The following is a 24061-nucleotide window of genomic DNA, read 5'->3' as shown; positions in this document are numbered from 1 at the left end:
ACGAAAAAAAGTATTTAAACCTTGTAAAACATAACTAGTAAAATATATAAAATAACATAAAAATCTAGCCCTCATCAACCGTCACACTTCAGTCCAGCGCTCATTATTCCTGTGTGTGGTTATCTCTTTTATTTTAAATTATGATTTAATGTATTATCTGATAGACATGCACGTACCTTTAACATAGAATCATGATTGGGTTCCGCATATGTTTTGCATTTGTCAGTGTGGTGGGATGGCAGTTGATTACTCCATACAATAACATGTACTATAAATGTGTACTTTGTACGAATTAACATGCAATACACACTTGTTCGTTTATTTATGAGTCATTAGCATTTCCCATCAGCGGTTTCCGTCCAGTTTAGATTCAATAGTGATGACAAATAAAACAAACATCAAACGTTCAAACATGCAGTTTCTTCAAAGACGAATTTTGATTGCATGTTATTACAAAATTATATAAGTTCAGCCAGTGGGCCTAGTCATCAGACCAACCCCAGTTTTGCACTAACAACAAGGAATCTTTTCTGCATTATATTCTCCGTGTGAAATTTAGTCTACATAACCTTCCCCAGGTTTTAGCCGATAGCAAAATTACGTAGGCGTATTCGTAGGCGTACACCTGTCGATTAAGATATGCATGCTATTTTGCACCGTACTGATTTGGTTAGTGTTCATTAATTTTGTGTACGACAACGAATAATACTTAAACTAATTAATAAAATATTGGTGGGAAAACAGGGATATTTCGTTTTACGCAGTTCAGCTGTACCGATGAGTCACATGTAAACAACATTTTGTAAACAATGCACTCATTATTGGACATGACCCATTCCTTGTTGATTGCTAGGCGTGTTTACGTCTACTGGTGTACACAGAAGGTGATCATCTGCTATTTTCGATTTGAATACTACGTTATAAATTTATAAATGACGCATAAACAACTCAACGCGATGTCAAAGCGATTTGTTGACAGTAAGGAAAGAGGTTGCTTTCCAAAACATAATGTAGTTCATTTTTAAAAAAGAACGTATGCGCCATACTTAAGCTTTGACAAAGAAAATTGTTAAGATTTAATGAATGGATAATCATCATTAAACATAGTTCACTCATTAATCGTTTTTAACGCCTTTCCTCGACAAATTACTGAAATTAGAAACTGCCTGTATCCATTAATGCTAATACAGAGTTTATAATTTGCTATGCATATCCAAAACATGCGTAGCTCAGTGCTAGCGCACTCGCTTTGACTTCAAAAGGTCCCGTAATGCAATGTGTTGTCTACTTTTTTCTTCTATTTTAATAAATTAGGACTATTCAACACTTTATAGATTTCTTAGGAACATGCAAAGTGGTACTAAATGATAATTAGCAAATATACAAAAATATGTCAACAAGAACGCAAATTTCTAAAAACTTGTTAGTAGAATACAAACAGTTGTTGTTGTAGAACAACATGTAGTTTTAGCATCTGTTCGCATAAACATTGCCAAGCGTCTTCTCCATAATGTGAATATTTTCCAATTTTACATTGTGTATGTAATTATTTCGATTAAACCCACTTAATGTGACTTGTCAGGGGATTGGGATGTTAATACACATTAAAATACTACCTTTTGTCTATAAAGTAGTGGGTGTTAGTGGAGTTATATTGGTAACGTTCCGGTACACACAAAGTCATATAGTGCAGGCGGGTAGGATTGCAGTTTAACATTAAAGTACAATGTATTGGCTAACTTATATTGGTAAAACCGTTGCGGCAATATTGATTGAGTGAGTGTGTTCTTAAGGATCTTTTATTTGATGGTTTATACATATTAAATATCATGGGCGTTGTGGAAAATTTGACACTCTACACACATGTTCGGGCGTTAAGTAGTTGTCGCTAACGCATTGAAAGCGGTATTGCACTTAACTTACATAACTAAAATTCCACTCGAATAATCGTTCGACGAAATATACCATTCAACCAACAAGGCATGGAAATAACATATCAAAAGACAACATGTATTTATTAACTGGTTACAGCATTCAGTCAAGTAACATAAAATGACTTTAAAGTGCAAATTAGTTATAGCACTTAAAGTCCTTTTACAATATTATTATATTTGCCAAAAACAATTGCACTGCAACTAGCAATTAAAGGTTCCGGAAAAATGTAAGTGTCGTCTCAGATGAGCCTGAAAAGTCCGCATAGGCTAATCAGGGACGACACTTTCCGCCTAAACTGAATTTTTGCTAAGAAAAGACTTTCTTGAAACGAAAATATCATAAAAGCGGAAAGTGTCGTCCCTTATTATTCTGTGCGGACTTCACAGGCCAATCTATGACGACACTTTACGCACATGCATTAAACCCCCTTCACAGAGCACGGCTCACATATAACTTAGGCTGGACATTGTCATCTGTCAAATTAACATGCCACAGTGCGATTAGTTAACGTGTCAGTAGATACGTGTGGCTTGCTATGTAGCCCAATATTGAGAAATAGAAATATGAGTTATTTCCGTTTCTGTAAGGTTATATATAAATCTGAGAATGTACAGTACCTAGTATGCATATCCGTTTAAATGAATTCGTTATTTACGTGGTCGTTTTTGTTTTAATGCATTGAATTAAATCGTTCATTTTTTGTTTTGAGTACGTGACACCTTCTTTAAACTACTAAAATGAGTTGTTCAAGGTACGCCAACAGATACATCGAACTACCGTTTCAGATAAGGTCAGGTCGTTTTTGATTTTGTAGTAAAGACATACACTTCAACAAAGTAAGTTTGTCAAAATCGCTCATTTAATGTACACTTTTGCAATATTTCAATATTCAAGATAGCAACTTGATATTTGGCATGCTCATGGAGCTGCATATTTTGAGTGGTGAAAGGTCAAGGTCATCCTTCAAGGTCAAAGGTCAAATATATGGGTCAAAATCGCTCATTTAATGTACACTTTTGCAATATTTCAATATTCAAGATAGCAACTTGATATTTGGAATGCATGTGTATCTCATGGAGCTGCACATTTTGAGTGGTGAAAGGTCAAGGTCATCCTTCAAGGTCAGAGGTTAAATATATGTGGCCAAAATCGCTCATTTGATGAGTACTTTTGCAATATTGAAGATAGCAACTTGATATTTGGCATGCATGTGTATCTTATGGAGCTGCACATTTTGAGTGGTGAAAGGTCAAGGTCATCCTTCAAGGTCAAATATATGGGTCAAAATTGCTCATGTAATGTCACTTCTGCAATATTGAAGCTAGCAATTTTATATTTGACATGCATGTGTATCGCATGGAGCTGCACATTTTGAGTGGTGAAGGGTCAAGGTCAAGGTCATCCTCCAAGGTCAAACGTCATATACGGGGACATAGTGTTTCACAAACACATCTTGTTATTTTTGTTATTTATTTTATTGGAATGTAATGTTTCATAAAATTTGGATTCATCTATATTCAGGCCGTAAACGTTTATTAATGTTTATTGTGTTTCGTGTATTATTATCCCCCGCCAGAGGCGGAGGGATATTGTTTGGCGTTGTCCGTCCGTCCAGCTGTCCGTCCGTCCGGCACTTTTGTGTCCGGAGCCATATCTTGGAAGTGCTTTGGCGGATTTCATTGAAACTTCGTATGAGTATATATATGCATAAGAGGATGATGCACGCCAAATGGCATTGTATACCATCTATCTGTTAAAAACAGAGTTATGGCCCTTTGTATCTTGAAAAAATGCTTTTTACTATAGGTACTTTTGTGACTGGAGCCATATCTTGAAAGTGCTTTGGCGGTTTTCATTGAAACTTGGTATGAGTATATATATGGATAAGAGGTTGATGCACGCCAAATGGCATTGTACACCATCTGTTAATAACGGAGTTATGGCCCTTTGTATCTTGAAAAAATGCATTTGTTTGCGTGTCGGCAGCCATATCTTGGAAGTGCTTTGGCGGATTTCATCGAGACTTGGAATGAGTATATATATTGATAAGATAATAATGCACGCCAAATGGCATTGTACATTATCTGTTAATAATGGAGTTATGGCCCTTTTTATCTTGAAAAAATGCTTTTTTGAGTGTCAAATGTAACACTTTTGTGTCCAGCAGCATATTGGCGGGGGATATCAATTCAATGAATTTGCTTGTTATATCTATACTTGCTTGTCTGCCAATCATTATTTCTTTCAAGTTATCCACTGTTATTCCTGTATTACTTTTGATCAGTAGAGTGATGCCTTGTTTATTTGTATGTTGTCCGCTAAGATAAATATCTCCGTCCCATGCACTTTTCAATGTTTGTGCGAAGGTACGTGTGATGTGATTTTCCTGTAAAAGACTTTTTTTCGTCTAACCATATGAAAATTTAAGTGTGTTTGTCTTTGTTATTTAGCCCTTTTACATTTAGAGTACATATGTTAATATTCATACAAAAGGAGGAGAAATACATGCCACTTTTCTTGTTTCTAACATTTTAAAATCATTTTATAGAGTTAGATTATTTGTTAATACTAAATTATGCAAAATTATATTACGCTTTGACGTTAAAAACAATAACCTTCCATGTCCTACAGGTTGTTGATACATTATGTTCATTAAATTGATCTACGTACTTGTTCATTTATTACAATGGTATTGGTAACTATGCCCTGCCTTCATCTAAATTGATCTCGATACCATTTTTTAAACATTTCATTATCATTAACACTTTGCTTTCCGCGTGGTAAGACCTCCATTGTTAAATGAATGAATAATTTAGTGAATTAGTTAAATGTGTTTATATATCGTTCCAAATTATTTTTATAACACTTGTTAGTGATGCTATCAGATCCCGAACTTTTGTTATTTTGCATTTCTTGAAGAGCTAGTCCACATTCATATTCAGTAAGTAATCCGTCAAATACTTCTTTTTCCTCTTCATTTAAAGCATGATGTGTTTTTTTACAGAGGGTGTCATTTTCGACATTCTTTCGTTTATAGAGTGTTTCAAAAAATAGGCTTGTTCTATTATTTGCACAATATTCATATTCAGTTTGTAATCCTTCACATACTTGTTATTCCTGTTCCTTTAAAGCATGATGTGTTATTTTACAGAGGTTGTTATTTTCGACATTCTTTCGTTTATAGTGTTTCGAAAAATAGGCTTCTTCTATTATTTGACTTTTATTTGTTATGTCTTTGCCATTAACTACTAGTCTGTGTATAGTTTTGTGTTTGCTTCTACGTTTTAAAATGTTTGCACAGCATTTTGTATTGTTTTCATTGTGTTCAACATGGTGTGCCCGTGCTCGAAGTATTATGCCATTGAGGTGTGTGTGATAAATTCCTTCTATTATAATTTTTTTTGTAAGAATTTCCTTCTTCAATGGAGGTGGTATAATTTGTGTTTCTTTTATGCATCTGTTTTTCAAGTGCTTCAATGACTTTCATGGCTTCATTTTCAAGTTAGTGTTTTGTTTTTTTTAGCTTACCTGAAAACAACGTGCTCATGGTGAGCTTTTGTGATCGCCTTTTGTGCGTCGTCTGTCGTGCATCGTCAACATTTACCTTGTTAACGCTTTAGAGGTCACATTTATTGTCCAATCTTCATGAAACTTTGTCCGAACATGTGTCCCATTAATATCTTGGACGAGTTCGAAAATGCTTCTTGTTGTTGAAAAACCTGGGTGCCAGGGGGCGTGGCAGTTTTCCTAATATGGCTATTGTAAAACCTTGTTAAGACTCTAGAAGTTACATTTTTTGTCCAATCATCATAAAACTTGGTCGGAACATGTGTCCCAATAAAATCTTTGACAAGTTTAAAAATGGTTCCGGTTGGAAGAAAAACATGGCCGCCAGGGGGCGGGGCAGTTTTCCTATTATGGCTTTAGTAAAACTTGTTCACACTGTAGAAGTCAAATTTATTGTCCAATCTTCATGAAACTTAGTCAGAACATTTGTTCTAATAATATCTTGGACGAGTTCGAATATGGTTCCCGTTGGTTGAAAAACATGGCTGCCAGGTGGCGTGGCAGTTTTTCCTTAAATGGCTACAGTAAAACCTTGTTAACACTCTAGAAGTCACATTTTTAGTCCGTCAGAACATGTTTCCCAATAAAATCTTAAACGAGTTCAAAAATGGTTCCAGTTGAATGAAAAACATGGCCGCCAGTGGTCGTGGCAGTTTTCCTTATATAGCTTTAGTGTATAGTAAAACCTTTTTAACACTCTAGAAGTCACATTTATTGTCCACTCTTCATGAAACTTACATGTAGTCAGAACATTTCTTCAGACCATATCTCGGATGAGTTTGAAAATGGTTCTGGTCTGTTGAAAAACATGGCTGCCAGGGGGCGGGCCAGTTTTCCTTACATGGCTATAGTAAAATCTTGTTATAACGCTAGAAGTTACATTTGTGGTCCAATGCCTTTGAAACTTGGTCAGAATATTTGTACTAATGATATCTGGGCTCAGATCGAAAATGGTTGAGGTCCGTTTAAAAACATGGCCGCAAGGGGGCGTGGCATTTTTTTTTATATGGCTATTTAGTAATGTTAACACTAGAAGTCACAATAATTATCCAATCTTTATGAAACTTGATCAGAACATTTGTTCTAACAATAGCTCAGCTGTGTTTGAAAATGGTTATGATTCGTTGAAAAATATTGCCGCCCGGGGGGGGGGGGGCAGTTGTCCTTATATGGCTTTAGTGAAAACTTGTTGACGCTATATTAGCCTCATTTATTGGCCAATCTACATGAAACTTGGTCAATACATTATTTTGTCCCAATGAAATCTTAGTGAAGATTGAAACTGGGTCATATGAGCTTAAAAACTAGGTCACTATGTCAAATATAAAAAAAAATGTTGAAAGTCACTTTTTTGGTCTAATCTTCATAAATCAGCTTGCATTTGTCCAGAATAGTCTAGTTCCTTTTGCTCTCAGGTGAGCGCCTTAGGGCCTAACGGCCCTCTTGTTTTAAATGACGTGCATCTTATTGTTGTGTTAAGTATCTTGCCTTTAATTATTTCCCATAAGGTGTTTGGATTTGCATCTTTGTTATCTTAAACTGTATTGGTTATTACCTGTTATATTTGTGTTTGATATTGTGTATCTTTTCAGAAGCTATTATTTACTTTTAAAGTACCTTGGGCCTCTTTCAGGTTGTATTTCATGCAGTTAAAGTTCAACTATCGAGTGATCAGTCATAAATCCTGGTTTTATGTTGCATGCGTCGATAATGTTGCAAATAGACTCGCATATTAAAAAAAAATCTTATCTCCAAAATATTGCTGGTTTTGTGTTTGAGTGCCAGGTGAATTTTCTTTAATAATGATTAACTGTATGCCATATGTCTATCAAATGTAGTTTTCAATTATGTTATTCAAAATGTTCCTTTTTTGGATTGAGTATAAAGATTTCCATTTCTTTTATCTCTAATAATAGGTTAAGAACAATATTGAAATCCTCTCCGACTATAATGTTCTTATCTTGGTTATTTATTATAACATTTGGATTCATCTATGTTCGGACCGTAAACGTTCATAAATGTTAATTGTGTTTCGTGTATTTTTATATCTATACTTGCTTGTCTGCCAATCATTATTTCGTTCAACTTATCCACTGTTATTCCTGTATGACTTTTACTCAGACAAGCGATGCCTTGTTTATTTGTATGTTGTCCGCTACGATAAATATCTCCGTCCCAACCACTTTTCAATGTTTTTGCTAAGGTATGTTTTAGGTGACTTTCCTTTATAAAAAAAGACATATATTACTTTTTTTTGTCTAACCATTTGAAACTTTTAGTGCATTTGTCTTTGTTATTTAGCCCTTGTACATTTACAGTACATATGTTAATACTCACACAAAAGGACGAGAATTGCATGATACCATTCTTGTTTCAAACATTTTAAAATCATTTTGTAGAGCTAGATTATTAGTTAATAGTTCATTATGTCAAGTTATATTACGCTTTGATGTTAAAAACAATTACCTTCCATGTTCTACAGGTTGTTGATACATTGTGTTCATTAAATTGATCTCAGCACTAAGTACTTGTTCATTTATTACGATGGTATTGGTAACTTTGCCCTGCCTTCAGATTGATCTAAAACCATTTTCAAACATTTCATTATCATTAGCACTTTCCTTTCAAAATGCCATCAGTGTCATTATATTGACTGAAACTAGTCTACCAATCACACATAACTTAAATAATATCTCCCTTTTTAGCTCGACTTTTAGAACAAAACAAGAGCTATTGTCATAGCCAGGTAGTCGGCGTCCGCGCTTGTTTAGTTGTCTGTAAATGTCAATTTCCGCAAAGACTATCAAAGATATCCTCTTCAAACTTACAATACTTGCTCAATTTCGCCTGTTAAGTCCATACTGACAAGGCTGGTTACCATGTGACCTATATTTATGGAATTATCTGCCCTTGTTTTAACTTAGTACATAGAATTATTGGCAAATTCTCAACAAAAAACTTAATTTTCTCAAACATTGTCCAACCTTTCAACTTGACAGTCTGCACACTTATATAATATGATGACATGCAACTTCTGACAAAAGCACATAACTTTATCCTTCATATTTTACTAGTTATTACCGACTTACAATTTCTCAAACACTATCGAAGCTTTCAACTTCGAAGTCTATGCACTTGTAGAATATCAACACCTTCATCTATTGACAACAGAAGACAACTATTCACCATTTTGTAAGAGTTATTCCCCTTTTCCGACTTCAATTTCTCAATCATTAAAAGCTTTCAACTTGAAATTCAACACTCTTGTAGAATGATTATGTGATGACCTACTTCTATTGACATGAGGAAACTATTCCTCTTTTTGGATTTGAAACTTAGTCTGTGTCAAGCACTTGTATTCCAGCGTCCTGCACCCGTTGGCAGTGCTCTTGTCAACACTTGATACTGCTTGTCCAGAGTATAAATGAGAAGCTTGACATTCGATTAACACTTCAGTTAAAGAAACCTAGCCTTACTTATGAATCTTCCTCTTCATCTATTGAAAATGTTTGTCTGTAAAATACAACCATAAATCTAATATTTAATTTAAACTTGTTCATACATACATTGTTTTTATGCCCCGAAGGCAGGCATATGGTTTCTGAACTGTCTGTCCGAAAAATTATACTTTTGCCATAACTTCCATACTACAGAAAAATTTTTTCACTTGATATTTGTACACAACTCTTCTTTGATCAACACCTTCCCACGGACATATTTCTTGATGACCTTGGCCCTTGAACTCAAAAGTCAAAGCACCCAATAACTTAACATTCACCATAACTTTGTGGTTCATTATTGGATTTACTTTATTTTTGTCCATAACTCCCCTTTGGACAAGACCTTCCCACTGACCTATTTTATGATGATCTTGACCATTGAATGACCTTAGCTTTAAGGTCGAAGTATTTAAAACTAGATAGACATATTAAGCACGAGTAACATATTAAACCTTCAACTTCATAACATCAGCATACATGTACACTGTATCTGGCAGCAAAATAGCGTGGATCCGTTTACATTTACTTCAGTTTAGTCACTTCACTTCTTTCCAAGCACCCTAAATCTAGCCTCTGGCCTTCAGTGCCTACGGCGCTTTGATTAACACTGCTATAATGAAATGCGTAGGTCACTTTTATGCGCAATCAGGGTTTCCCAGTTTCATTATTTTTACGAATTGCACGTCTGCTATTTATAATTATTAAGGGAGATTACCGAAATTGTGATAGAGATAACCAATGGTATCATGAATGAATTTCAGAATAAAATAGTTTACTGCGTGTAAAGTGTGTTCGTTCACATACTTACTTTGTCCCTACAGAACTGTAGTGCGTTCAGTTACAGCGAACGTTCGCCAATGATCGTTCGTTTCCGATTCGGTCTTATTGAACGATAAGTTCGGCGCGAACGTTTTAAGATGGCGGCTCCCAGAAATTTGTTGCGATTTTGATGGCGGAAATCGCTAATAACACAGAAAGTACTTAACTAACAGATATTTCCAAAAAAATAAAACCTACAATAATTTGATTATAATTATAAGTGGTGTGGATGCGATAGTGTTATTTTTCCTTAGCGATCGAAATTTAGTGTAAGAGGTGCATTGAATCAGTTATAAAACAAAGCCCTAAAATAGCGCAATACATTACAATCTTCAAATGTAGTTGTAATTTTCTTTTACATTGAATGAATTTTCGTTTCGTTTACATTTTATGAAAATATAAATAAATTTTAGCATTCACATGGAAAAAAAACAACACCTGCATATTTTGCGAATTGAACTGTCTTTGAATGCACATGTATATTGAAAACTCTTATGTAGTGATTATCAGCGATACAAATACTATAAATCTATACATTTATTTTACCCAAGTATTTTATATCGATTTTATGATCAAACGCGATTGCTTGTTTTCACGATGATGTTTCGAACACTGCAAAAACGCACGATCTTTACACGTTATTATATCGGTTTGCATTTGCAGGTACCCGTTAAATACGATAATTGTGTAGCAGTAAATTTCTACACTATTTTAAATGTATTGTCATTATAAAACACTTAAGTGTTATGTTTAAACTGGCTTATATATATATACTTAATAGTTCCTGTTAATCCATTTCGAACAAATGTACGTCTATTTTTTAAATATGTTCAATTGTTTTATTAAAGCAACTGTTAAGTTTTTGGCTTAATATGCCCAGAGATGACACGGAGGTATCATAAATTGTGTTTAATGACCAGACACATGTGGTTAACGACCCCATACTGAGTCATAAAAATATGGGTCCCTGGGTTTATGACACCCTGTTTTCTTAGTTATTGTCTGGACAGTATCCGAACATATCGAGATAATCGGTGTGTGATAAGCAAAGGGGCAATTAAACAATGGGTGGTTAAAAATGCTGAAATAAGGAGTGTCAAAATTGGTGTGAACAATTAAATAAAAACATTTACATGTATCAAGAGGATTTAGTTAATCTGTAACAAGGTAAGTCTTTACGGACATATAGGTTCAAATAGTTTCTTTATGTTGATTACATAAAATCGACCAATTTGTTGTTTGTTTTCGTCCTTATTTGTGTTCATTAATTGGATTCTATTTAATATGGAAGAATTTCAATTTCTGAATATTTTGTTGTTCTTAAAATGGGTCGCGAATATGATTGAAATCTTATCACGATGCGGATCATCAAACGCAAACAAAAGCAGAATGGCCGCAGTGTTGGCGGCCAAAATTTGAGGATGCGCAAACGTGACGTCATTATCGGAATCCCAAAACCTACTATACACTTTGTTTATTGTTCAATTCACTTTAAGGTACTACAAAAAAAGGAAAAAATATCGAAGTTACACTGAACAAATACAACATATTTATTTGTCAGCCATCTTGGTTTCGCTAGCGAACTACCTCCCGAGAGTGTTCGCTTCGGTTCGCGAACGTTCGCGGCGAACCAAGCGTTCAATAGCGAACGTTCGCGACCGTTCTCGAACTATAGCGAACGTTCGCTGTAACTGAACGCACTACTGGCTTCAGCGTAGTGCGAACCATACATAGAACAGATACATAGTGGAGTATGGGGTCCCGTTAAGGCATGTCTGTCGTTACCTTACAGTGCGATGATGATAACGAACAATAACAACGATACAGAGACAGTGCGATGATGATAACTAACAATAACAACGATACAGGGATAACAGAGACGGTGCGATAACGATAATGCGACAACATGGTTACGATAACGCGACAACACGACAGTGGGATGTTATTGACACGACGGTGATTACAACTAATTATATATAAGTGTCATATCGTACTTATCGTCATCGCACTGTCGTGGTTTTGATGTATTGTTATTAAACCCCATCCATACATAGGCGATGGCATTTGCGAGATTTCGTAATGCAGTAAATGTTTTTTCTTGAGAAACGTGGACAGTATAGAGTTTTTCAACACCAGTCCTGCTGATTTCGTGTTAAGAACATGGACATTATGCGATTTAAGACAAATCGTCGAAGAGACCTCAACAATGCGTTGGTGGGGACTCCGAGAGGAATGCCAGCATTTTAACTGAAGACCGCACTGTCTCTGCATTATTTCAATGCGTATATTTGACGCCGAAATAGTTCGCGCGGCATATAAAGAGACTGGCATGTGTTTCACAATGTCCTTACGAAACAATTTAACATTATACTGACATTAACAACCTAACAAGAATGCTTCCTGGAAATTACTAAACACGATCATTTAATGTCCAGACCCATAATGCGCAACTGTACGCGAATTTTACAATACTAAGAACAATTCACTGACATTAATCTACAGTTTGTTTTTATACGAGTCATTCCTTATACAGCTTCAGCTGACCGTAGACCATCGCAAGGTAAATTTTAGCGACTATGGCTTATGAAAGTTCAAGACCAAATCTTCAGTTTGCCGATTGGCTGCACAATGACTGTCCGTTTTTGCAAGGAAAAGGACCTAGAAAGTTATAGTTATGAATAAAATGTCATACTATAATGTCAACGATCATTACGTGTTTAATTGTTGAACTGAGTTTTCAAGTCTTAACTCTAAAAATGTTTATAACTAATTTAATGTGAAAGACCCATGTAATTGTATAATAAAATTATCAAGTGAAAACTAAAACTTGACGAAGTCACTTTCGAAAATTGTTAACTATGCAAAGATCTCACACCAGGTACATGATACAAACGTATTGAGATGCATGACCATGCGATCTTTACATACATTGAAAATTATTAATACCATCTAGCCAAACGGGTTCATATCATAAAGGTACCGAAACAGTGTTTACAAACTTTCTCTCATGATCTATGCCTTCTGAAGGTGTTTATTGTGACTTGCATTTTGGCTTAAAGGGCCATAACTCAAGTAAACATGTATCTATATTGCTTATTATCAACATACATTATTATGTGGCTCAATACAGAATGTTCAAGTTTGTTGAAGACTGAATGAAAAATGCACGCAGCCCAAGTGTTGTCCTTGGATGGTGACTATTTTTCGAGTGTACTGTAACATACAATAATAAATATGTAAATAAAAATATTTATTTTGCAGTGACATGGTTTTAGCCACAAAGATGAAACAATTGTCTGTATACAACAATTATTATTTTCACAAGGAATGGAAAGGCAATGTTTTCCGAATTCCCATATACGTACAATTGTGTGTTTACACATTTAATGCACATTCTTTAAATGTCAGGTGTTTTGTTTTGATCGACCTATTTCCATCGTTGTTTACAAACAAAATATTTTGCAACATGATTTCAGTTGGAATCCCAAACTATGAAAGTCGGTCATTATCAATCGAATTGTAAGTTACTGATTTTTTTTGAAAGGGAGAAAGTTGTCAATAAAGAGTTGACTAATCGTATGTTTATATTTCTACATAAAGATAAAAGTACATGTTTCTATATTCAGGGGCCGACCCAGGATTTCTGGTTAGGGGCGGGTTATTTAAAGATTTGCTGGGGGTTCAGGGTGGTGGATGCAGGGCTAAACCCTGCTAGGGCGGCGAAGCCCCCCGGAAAATAAACGATTTTAGTGATTTTGAAGGCTTTGACAAACACTTCTCGAGCACGTTACGCCTTATGTACTTTCATCAAAGTATCTTCTTATAATGCCAAAAAGTGCATAGTTTATACGTAATACGGATGGATATAGCCGGAAGAAATGTTTATATACCGTCTTCCCACAGCATTGGGATAAAAGCTTGTCAAAGTCTTCTGCACTTTCGCTCGTTTTCGCGTTGGCGCATCCATCTTTAATGACATAAAATGCAGCGAAAAGAGAATCAATGTGCAAAAAGAGGGATACATCAGAATCGCAAAGTTCGACTTGAAAAACCGGGCGACAGAGAGTCTAAAGTTAAAACATTTAGCGATTGTCTGTGATTAGTGGGACATGTTGTGTTCGAAAAAGAAGAAAATGAGTTTAAATAGGTGATTCAGATCTAGTAAAGTGGGAAACATCAAATGAATTGACTTTACTTTGGCGATTTTAGGGGGGGGGCGTATGCCGCGTCCACCCCCTCCCTGGATCCGCCTATGATATTTAATCGGTAAAGTGTATGTGTGACCATCTATTTATGTCTACTGGTTATGTCGGTTGTTTCACAAGGTTTTGGTCATCTGAGCCGAATCGACCTATTAAAAGTATGTGTTTTTTTATTTAAGAAATAGAAAACCTCACCGAAGCCGAAGGCTGATGTCCATATACTATTTGGGGGCTGCCTGGCTGGTCACTATACCGAACATTTGTGTGCAGATAAATGTCAATAGAAATAAAAAAAATAACACAATATAAATGCCATCAATATTTATCATTTACTATTAACAATATGTACTGTATAATTGCTGTTCCCTGCAAAAGTTTGACACGTAAACAATCGCTTCTTTATACAAGATTAATTTTTATTGTAAAGCATTTCACATATTGAGATACATTGTATTTAAAGATAACTGCTTATATCACATACATTATGTTGCAAAACATTGATCTCAAATATAGCATTTAATTTATATATTTTTTAAGATGTGATAAATAATTAAAAAAAACACACTCGTGACCTGCCAAACGAATCGTGCGTTTACCCTACGTATATAAAGAAAAATCTTTTGCGTTGTTAAACTTTCACAAATGTTACAAATAACACATTCTAGCGGGCACTATTAATGCGCGCTCATCTAGTCAGCAGGCGCTATTCTGAATAAGCGCCCATTGTGTACACACCGGTCTTACTGACAATAACGTAGTGACTTCACCATCTATGTAAAGAATGCTCCCGTGACCTACTCGTAATCGATCAGACCCACTTCAAGTATGAACTCTTCATAAAAAAAGCCGCTCTTACTGAATAATCGTTTCTGATTAATTTGACAGCCATTTAAATCTTTTGCTCTATGGCGATTGTGTCGCCTTCTCACAACAATTAGATAGACTCACATCTGTGTGTGTGTTTTCTGTTTTATTCTTTACGTTTTGGTAGTCCAATGGTTATTTTTCTGTTCATTCTAAAATTTCACGAACATGTACACATTTGATTCCATGATCTGTTACAATACGAAAATTAAGTTTAATTAAATTCACTATTTAAGAAACATCTCGTACCATGGTACAACTGTTTAACCGTATATAGGACAAACAATTTGATCAATAGGGTCATTAGAATTCAAAGAAGACCTATTTGATTAATGTCGTTTAGAACATTGTTTAAGTCCTTACGATACAACAACACTTTTAGTTCAACACGTTTGCATGTGGGAATACACTAATCCAAACTATTTGGTAGAGGATATTTTTTATTTACGTCGTTATATTAAAATTACACGTGCGGCACATGTGATACATTAACATTATAACAAGTCTGGTAATGCTCGAACAATCACTGAAGCGCCATGTAAACAATACTGTAGAGAAATTAAATCCGCTTTTTCGTATCCGGTACTTGAATTTAACGGAAATGTCTTTCAAACAATCCTATATTATTTTTATCTGAGTGTTTGTTAAATGAAAATCAGGCACGCTACGTCTTTGCTCCCATGAGAATGAAGTGCTGAATGTGAGCTTTCGTATTCAGTATATGTCCGTAAGTGTAGTGCGTGGCTTGGCGTCTGCGTTTACCTCGCTAATAGTCTAGAGGCCATTTTTTGTCCCATCTTGATGTTACTTCATCAGAATCTTTGTCTAGACAATATCGAATTCAAAAATGAGTAGCGTATGTTTAACAACAAGTTCCACTCTAAGAGATGCATGTTACCCCTATGGAAGTAATTTCCTTGATAAAACTATGTCAGAATCTTTATTTAGAGAATATCTAGACAATTTCGTAACGAGGTTAGGTGGGGATAAAATAATGTCAACAGGTCATATATTTAAAAAAAAATACTTTCGTTCTAGAAAAATTCATTACGTGACATTGTCGAAATATGTCAAGAATTTATATAATGACGCAATTGAGGCCATTATATGTTTGATTTTGGGTCGCATGTTGACAAATAAACGTAATGATTTAAATGCGTCTAATAGTTAAAAACAGTTAAATCAGATGAGCGCTTTAAGTCCATTATGGGCATCTTGCTTGATATTGGGAATCGTACATACCAGTATAACGCTACTTGCGTGCAAAAGTGCCGTTTGAAATATTTACCGAATTTAACGTTTTAAATGGTAAATATAACGAAGCGATAAATAAAAGTAACCGATGTTTATATTGTCTTCCTGTACATATAGTCACTGTACTCTTCAAAGAATAATGCAAGTTTTATTTTGATCATAAATATAGAATGCTAGTCATTAATATTATACAGTTATTATAATTATACATATTCATTCAAGCTATGTTTTTTTTTTCATTTTTCAGAGATGCATTATGATGATCTTGACTAGTATACTGCCAGATACTGATATTTTCCAACAAAAAGAGATAACTCTGATACTTATATTTTAAATTTGTTCATCGTGCATCAGAAAGTTGCATTTATGTCGCACTAATGATAATGAACAACATAAATATTAACATGCAATTTAATCGAATGTATATTCTCCTTGGTAGCATTGTAATAGGAGTTGCGATGCAAATATTTTTTTTTAATTACTTTTTTTATAATAATTATTGGTACAACATGTACATGTCTCATACTTAATTCGAACTGAATTAGAGAACAAACTTCATTATAAATAAGTATTTCTTGTTGATACTTACATGTACAGTGACCACAATACAATTTAAGACATTGTTCGTTAAGATCAATATATATTTTATGTTCTGCATATAGAATACTAGGCAGAAAATTACTAGAAAAATATTATATCAAACATATATTTAAGCCACTTGTATTACAGTAAACAAGAAACTTAAAGGAATTTTACAAGGACAATTAGCTTTAGACAAAAGGGACGTGATGGCCCTCACCCGATTTAAAGGACACCAAATGTTGAAGATTTCGCCAGTTGATGTGTAATTGAACACAATTAACTCAGATTAAATAAGGGCATTGGTTAGGTCAGAATAACATTCTAACGGAGTTGCATCATGACTGAGTCATACATTTTAGAATGGTAAAAAAGTGTGTATTTTTAGTTTTACCTAGTGACCTAGTTTATATGCGCATCTGACCAAGATTCAATGTATGTCATAATATTAGCATTATTATAGCATATTAAACATTCTGACCAAGCTTCATCATAGTTGGGCCATACGTTCAGCTCTTTTGACTGGATGGCTTTGTTTTAAGATTTGACCTGTGTCATGTATTTAGACACAAAGAACGCAGATTCGAACCTGGCCTAAATTTTGTCAAGATGAACATTCTGACCAAGGTAAATAAAGATTGAGCCATCAATGTGTGAGTGCTTACAATTTTTTTTTAAGATCTCACTTGATGACCAATTTATTTTACTACGAAGATTCAAACTCGGCCTTTATTATGTTATGACAAAAGTTCTTAATAAGTTTCATCAAGGTGGAGTCATACGTGTGACCTTTAACACGTGTTACAAGGTTTATGTTCGATTTGAAGTTAAGTGGTTTTGACGCAGGTAGCCAAAGTTTGAACTCATTTCAGATATGATCATTCTTACAATGCTTCACCTAACTAAGACAATAATTTGGACACACAAATAGATGCAAAGTTTTTCTTAGCTTTGATCTAGTTTTCTTATGCACGGGACCCTGATTCAAATACAGCCTTAGTCTTGCCAAGATTTACATTCTGACCTAATATCATTTAGATTCAATTTTAACTGTAGCCTCTAGATTGGTTACAAGTTAGTCTACGAGTATACGGTGCTGTAAGCTCTTTCCGTTAACTACACTGTGCTTTCCACTCAGTAAGACAATACTCTTTAATTTTCGCATTTATTATGCAGTGGCCATACGCACTTCAATTGACATGTGACATGATTTGTTAAAAACTTTATTGAATTTTTATTAACGAAAATAGAATTAAAACATGTTAAACTAAATAGCAACAGTGACAACATAATTCATATTCAGCTACACATTTGAATGGTTTACTCAATACAACACGTTGCCTATGTGCGGTTCGCAGAATGGTTGACTTAATACAACACGTTGCCTATGTGCGGTTCGCAGAATGGTTGACTTAATACAACACGTTGCCTATGTGCGGTTCGCATTGGGCGATGATTGCTCCAGGTATTGAAGACGTATTCCGTCGTTTGAAAGTTAGTCTATGAGTATACGGCGCTGTAAGCTCTTTCAGTTAACTACACTGTGCTGTTGTTCACTCAGTAAGACAATACTTTTTAATTTGCGCATGTATAAAACAGTGGCCATACGCACTTCAACGGACATGTGACATGATTTGTTAATAATTTCCTTGAAATTTTATTAATGGAAATAGCATTGAAACATGTTTAAATAAACAGCAACACTGTCAACATAATTCTTATTCACCTACATATTTGAATGGTTAGCTATGTGCGGTTCGCGTTAGTCGATGATTGAACCAGTGATTGAAGACGTAATACTTCTTCATATTGCGTGAAGTACAAGCTTGTATTTTATTAATGAAATATCGCTTCAATGCAGTCAATAGTTCTTAGGTATAAATTCAAAGGAAAATTCATGCATAAGGCGATAATTGCAGTCGCAGATGGACGCATGATGCAAACTGTGTGCAAGCTCGTTTTTATTGTTGAATTTTGATATTTGCTTGCGAATTTGGTAACAGTTCATTCATCATATTATAATAAAGATTCTTATCTGATTTCAAATTCGATAAAATGAAGATTTACAAACATAGCGTTGGTTATACAGTACACATTGAGAATAATGCTGTAATTGAGCGTAATGCTCCAAAGAAATTTTTAAAGATTTTGTTCCTGGTGGTTGTCATATCTGAAGTTTTTGTGGCGCCATCTGCAGGGAATACTGTTTTCAAGAAGACGCATGCAACATCCTTGGCATCACCATGGCGGCAGAACAAAACTTCGCGTTCAGTCATCGAGTGTACCCGTTTCTGTATAGGCATATCTTGGTGTACAACTCTTAGTTACAGGACGTCCTTGAAAGAATGTCTGCTGTACGATCTAGACCACATCGCAATGCACCTAATTGATGACATCACCTCTGACGTGTACAGTTATAATAAAAGCGATATAAGTGCGTCTAATTCAGAAAGTAATGCGCATCCAGGTATGACTTCGTGCTTTTTCTTTTTGTTACCTTCAACGTTAGTTCCTTTGAATATTTACCATCTGTTAAAGGTCTCATCCAAAACATAATGTGTAATATAATACTTAGATAAAATTACTAGATTTTAGTATTGGGCTTACTATTTAAAAAGCGCATGAAGTTATTAAAACATATTCCTGTTTAGGCTGGACTCTTGCTTTCCGGGGAACGCCAGGCATAGGGGATGATGTCTTTCAAGCCTGGGTAAACGGTACGAACGTTACAACAACGGACACAGAGTGTATGGCTCTCACTCCTAACACATGTGCCCATCACTATAGAAACCCGATTGTTGATTCGTGGGAGTTGCTGGATGTCCAACAGGTAGGCATATTTCAAATAAGTTTTATTTGACAATGTTTGCATACGTTTATTTATTCTGGGTAATGACAGCATTTGTCAAGACCTTCATTTCCAGGGTTATGACGATACCATGAATCCACTCTCTATATTCGTAACAAACAAATTATCATCTACTTTTGGGGAAAAATTGTTAATTAAGAATGGTTAATTGTATTTTTTTTATTTTCTTAAACGTTGATTATCAAACTATAACATTGAGAAGAAATTTTATGTTTAATAAGTTGAACTACGCTTTTTGAACAGACAGACACAGGTGCGTTGTTATTTGAAAACTAGTTTTAATAACACGATTAATGAACAATGCTTTTATTTTTGGCGTTGTTTAACGGCGCTATAATATTACAATATACAATAAATACAATATGGGAACATTGGATTGTCCTATTCTAATGACAGTTCATCAGTGTTGTTTCATTAAGAAATATTTCATTATTTTGTATGAATTATAAGATGCTAAATTATTACTAGTTTATTAATAATTTGTCATTAGTTCATATTTTAAATATCCATTGTGTGCATGGGTTTGTGTTCAGTTAAAAAAACGTTTTTATAATATGTCATGTGCGTGTACTTTAAAGGTTATGTTTGAGATGTACAGTGAGATACATGGAACGAAGAACCTTATTTTCGATGCTCAAGGGAGCACTATTACCAGTTGGTTCTCGGAGTCCAGAATCACTAACTCATCATGGAATGCAACGAAGCAGAGACCTTTTTATGGATGGTTTTCGATGCAAGGGTAAACTTTTTTAAATTGGCAATTATTTCTTAGATGAACACATGCTTATAAGACACATCAATTTGATTTCATATTTAACAGCTAACGATATTTTATTCTGTGTCGCTCATATTTCCAGTCTTCTTTTATTTGTTTTGATCATGTTTTTGCATTTTTAAATTAAACCGATTGCACAGTTTTAGACTCTTATATCATTATGATTATCGAATATTTCCGACACGTGTATCATTTTCATATTACGAATATTCGGATAATTAAAAGGCAAATGTGGGTAAGATTATACAAAACTAATGAGCGAATCATACTGAGTTTTTCTTTTAGTATATGGTAGATTTCTACACATTTTGCTGTGTCGTAGCACCAGAAAAAAAAGAATAGAGCCCTTTTCTGCGTACAGAACATAATACTATTTTTACAATTTAGCATAATTGGAAATGGAATGTTAATATGCACTCGCATACAAATAACTTTTAATAATTACATCAAGAAAAAAAACATAACATGTCCTGCAGTAAAGGAATTCTTATAACTTAAAATCACAAAAAGGTTTTGGGTGAAATAAAATGATATTCAAACAACAAAGAGCAGTGAAAGAGAATCTGCTGTTATCAATACATGGTGATACTAAATAGACAAATGACGAATTTTTCTAATGCACATACGGGCAATACATATGTGCTCAAGTTTCGAAAATATGAGGTTCGATATGAATTGATTCACCAGAAACTCAAAGTTAATCAAATGCACATGCTACATGTACAAGCTCAATCGGGATTGTACAATGTATTAAGTAAACGTATTCCATTTACCGTTCGAATCCGGTGACCGCATATATTTTCAAATGTGTATTTATGTTGCTTATATGTGTGTCTTATCTAGTAGAGTTTGTTACTTACTAATAGGTAATCTGTTAGGTGTCATACATACAGGGCCTTGGGAAGCAGGTCGCTCTCCTAGTAGTTAACCTGATATTTCATGTTGTGAATTATGTAATGCATTATAATAACAACTCATATGAGCGCAATTCAGAGACAACAACAATCATTGCTGCCCGATTGTACGTTGTTAAATAAACAACATCTTTATAAAGAAACCACATAGTATTACATACTATTTTGATAAAGTGATTCTTACAAAGTCGACTTTTGATGTAAATGTAATATTACGTGCACGGGTAACTCATAAAAAGTCGATTTACGTTACTAATCAACGACGCATTAATCAGGAAAGTGTAAACATGTAAGCCTATGGTAAAGAACAAAAGTAAATAAACATTTTAATTTTCTTCTTCACGAACCCATTTTTTCTTCAGGAGTAATCCATTTACTTTCCTCGTATGTGGACGCCTTTTTCCTTGCGGGTGTGACGAATTATACACAATGGTAGTGAATAATAAAGAATCCTGTGCCGATATTTCTGGAAAACCACACCCCCAATTCTACTTTGCCACTGAGGACGTGTATGGTGTTATATGGGTGGATGGATTTTTCAAAAGTAAGTTTAATTGCAACTGAAAATTACCAGATAGCGTTAACATAATTATTTATTTATTTAGTAAACTAGTTAGTTAGTTATCTAGTACGTTAGTTAATTAGTTAGTTAGTAAGTAAGTTAGTTAGTTAGTTAGTTAATTTGTTTGTCAGTTACAAAGTAAGTCAGTAAGTTCGAAATTGTGTAACTTAGTTAGGTTAGTTACTTACTTAGTTAATAAGTTAATTAGTTAGTAAGTTAGTTGGTGTATTTTCACTTCGTCTACTTTCTTAGTAGTATTTCTCTCCCTGGTGTTCCGGGCTTATGATTTTATGCGACAATATTTGTCAAACTTGTCTCTTCGCCACTCTATAAGCAAGTCCCTGTGTATACCATTCTGAGACTGAATAGGCAAAATGTGTTTTTGTTTCAGACGAGAGGATGGCCAGCGCCGACCTGATTGCCATATTCATCAAACATAATGCTTTAGAAAATCGACCGTAGTTCTCCTGTAATGCAGTTTGATTGAAAGTGTGATTCCGTGAAACTATTGTTCATGTACAAGTAAAGGGACTATTAAGGGCTTTTTTCGCTCTAAAAACAGTTTAAACACCAAAGGTCGCCCATTGAACGCCCACTGATTTGTAAATTTAATTTGATTTTTTCGTGTGCGGTGTGAATATTATGGCAATTTGTGATTTGTCTTACATAAAGAAGTAATGATGCGATTTTTTCCTGCTTGTGCAGGTATAATTTCTCTTCGTGTTTCTAATTTCTGCAAATGGTGCACACGTATCAATCACGAATGGTCCGTGTGTTTTTAAATTTATTAGGGCATGACGCATTTACAATTATCGCAAGTTGGACTAGTTCATTTTCCCGTGTAATAAATCATTCCTTTGAGTGTAAATGACAACAAATGTTTAATATTAAAGTTATTAATACCCTAAGTGTACTATGGACAGCATAGCGCATGTAAATGTAATCGGCCCAGCTACACGGAAGCTTCTTGCAGCGTCACAAGACCGGCAGCCTGGCGGCGTAAAGAATATCGCGTACCATTTGGGTCAAAAGTCAACAAGACCTACTAGGTAAAAAGAGAAATGTACTTCGACGTACAGTTTTTACCGATCCTTGAGTATTAGCCAATCAGAAGACGCGTTTTAATGGCGTATAATTCGCCGGTTCTTTTGCTACCTGGTTCGTTAATTCCATTGCTGTATATTTATTTTTCGACCGATTTCTACCAATCTAGTATCAGTTGAAAGCTGGAAATCGTAATTTTACAAATATATTAATATACTAGATAGTTTTTGCGAATTAGGAGGCGTAAATACCGTTCCTTATAGAGACACAAATACGGTTCAACAATATGTGTACTCGTCGCCGCACTTGAATTGTTCGATTTAAATGTAAATTTAAAACATAATTATTTCTTTCGTCAAATTTACCGTCAAGAAGATACTTATTTTAAATTCTTTTGTTTTTCAATTTTGATATTTTAATTCATTTTTTCCTCAACAAAAAAGAGATTTTAAACATTTATTATGAATAAAGCTTAAGGAAAAGCGGCTCAAGAGACGAGTTTTTTTATTGGCGGTTCAGAAAATGTGTACGTTGAAGTACACAGATGCACGTCGAAGTACAAATTGTACTTCGACGTACAAATATATACTTCGAATTGTATTTTATATTTGTATGTCGAAGTACAATTTTTGTACTTCGACGTGCATATTGTACGTCGAAGTACATTTCTCTTTTTACCTAGTAGGTCTTGTTGACTTTTGACCCAAATGGTACGCCATAAAAGAAAGCGGCAAATCAGACAAACAGTCTGGCAGCGCGAACTTCACAGTGAAGCAACCTGTCAATGCAAATTCAACAGTCTAAGTTTTTGGCAGCACGTTGTGAACAGTACGTTAGCTAAGCAAACAGGACTTGAAGATTAATCTTTTTGTAAATCATTACATCTAAAACCAGCCATTTTAGTTCGCATTTGAGTATTTTCGCGATCCATTAGGGTATTCGGATGGTAATAAAAGCAAATGCCATTTAAATTTGCGCGATTTAGAAACTGTCGAATTTGAAAATGTTAATACGGCTGTATATTTGACAACGTCACAATCATTGTAATTTAACTGTATCAGCTAACAGCATGCAATAGTAAAAACTCGTACAAAGTAGACATTTAAGTTTTAAAATTTCTTAACATCCCAATCGGCACAAGCCGCAGGACAGAGCTATATGTTTCTAATTAAAACGT

At 34.6% G+C, this 24061-nt stretch overlaps 2 protein-coding genes across 3 annotated transcripts in view; both read left to right on the top strand.

Moving 5' to 3' along the window:
- LOC127876407 (neuronal acetylcholine receptor subunit alpha-10-like) overlaps positions 1-24061 on the top strand; it is a 111731-nt gene that overhangs the window by 66748 nt on the left and 20922 nt on the right. The gene's annotated exons all lie outside the window — the stretch shown is intronic.
- LOC127878613 (uncharacterized) lies at positions 18776-22711 on the top strand. The gene is made up of 5 exons (XM_052425139.1): positions 18776-19187; positions 19372-19550; positions 20168-20328; positions 21641-21822; positions 22232-22711. Exons 1-5 carry the CDS (start codon positions 18776-18778, stop codon positions 22300-22302), a joined length of 1005 nt encoding a protein of 334 aa, XP_052281099.1. The 3' UTR covers positions 22303-22711.

The sequence above is a fragment of the Dreissena polymorpha genome, chromosome 4, assembly GCF_020536995.1.
Source record: "Dreissena polymorpha isolate Duluth1 chromosome 4, UMN_Dpol_1.0, whole genome shotgun sequence".
NCBI classification, from domain to species: Eukaryota; Metazoa; Mollusca; class Bivalvia; order Myida; family Dreissenidae; genus Dreissena; species Dreissena polymorpha.
Note: the sequence above shows the minus strand (reverse complement) of the source record. Positions and strands in the feature narration are given on the sequence as shown.

Bases quoted from the DNA above. Each gene is read 5' to 3' on its own strand.
- LOC127878613 (XM_052425139.1), top strand. From the start codon at position 18,776: ATGAAGATTTACAAACATAGCGTTGGTTATACAGTACACATTGAGAAT. The intron at 20,329-21,640 runs GTAAACTTTTTT...TTTTTTCTTCAG, and splicing joins GGATGGTTTTCGATGCAAGG to GAGTAATCCATTTACTTTCC. The intron at 21,823-22,231 runs GTAAGTTTAATT...TTTTTGTTTCAG, and splicing joins GGTGGATGGATTTTTCAAAA to ACGAGAGGATGGCCAGCGCC.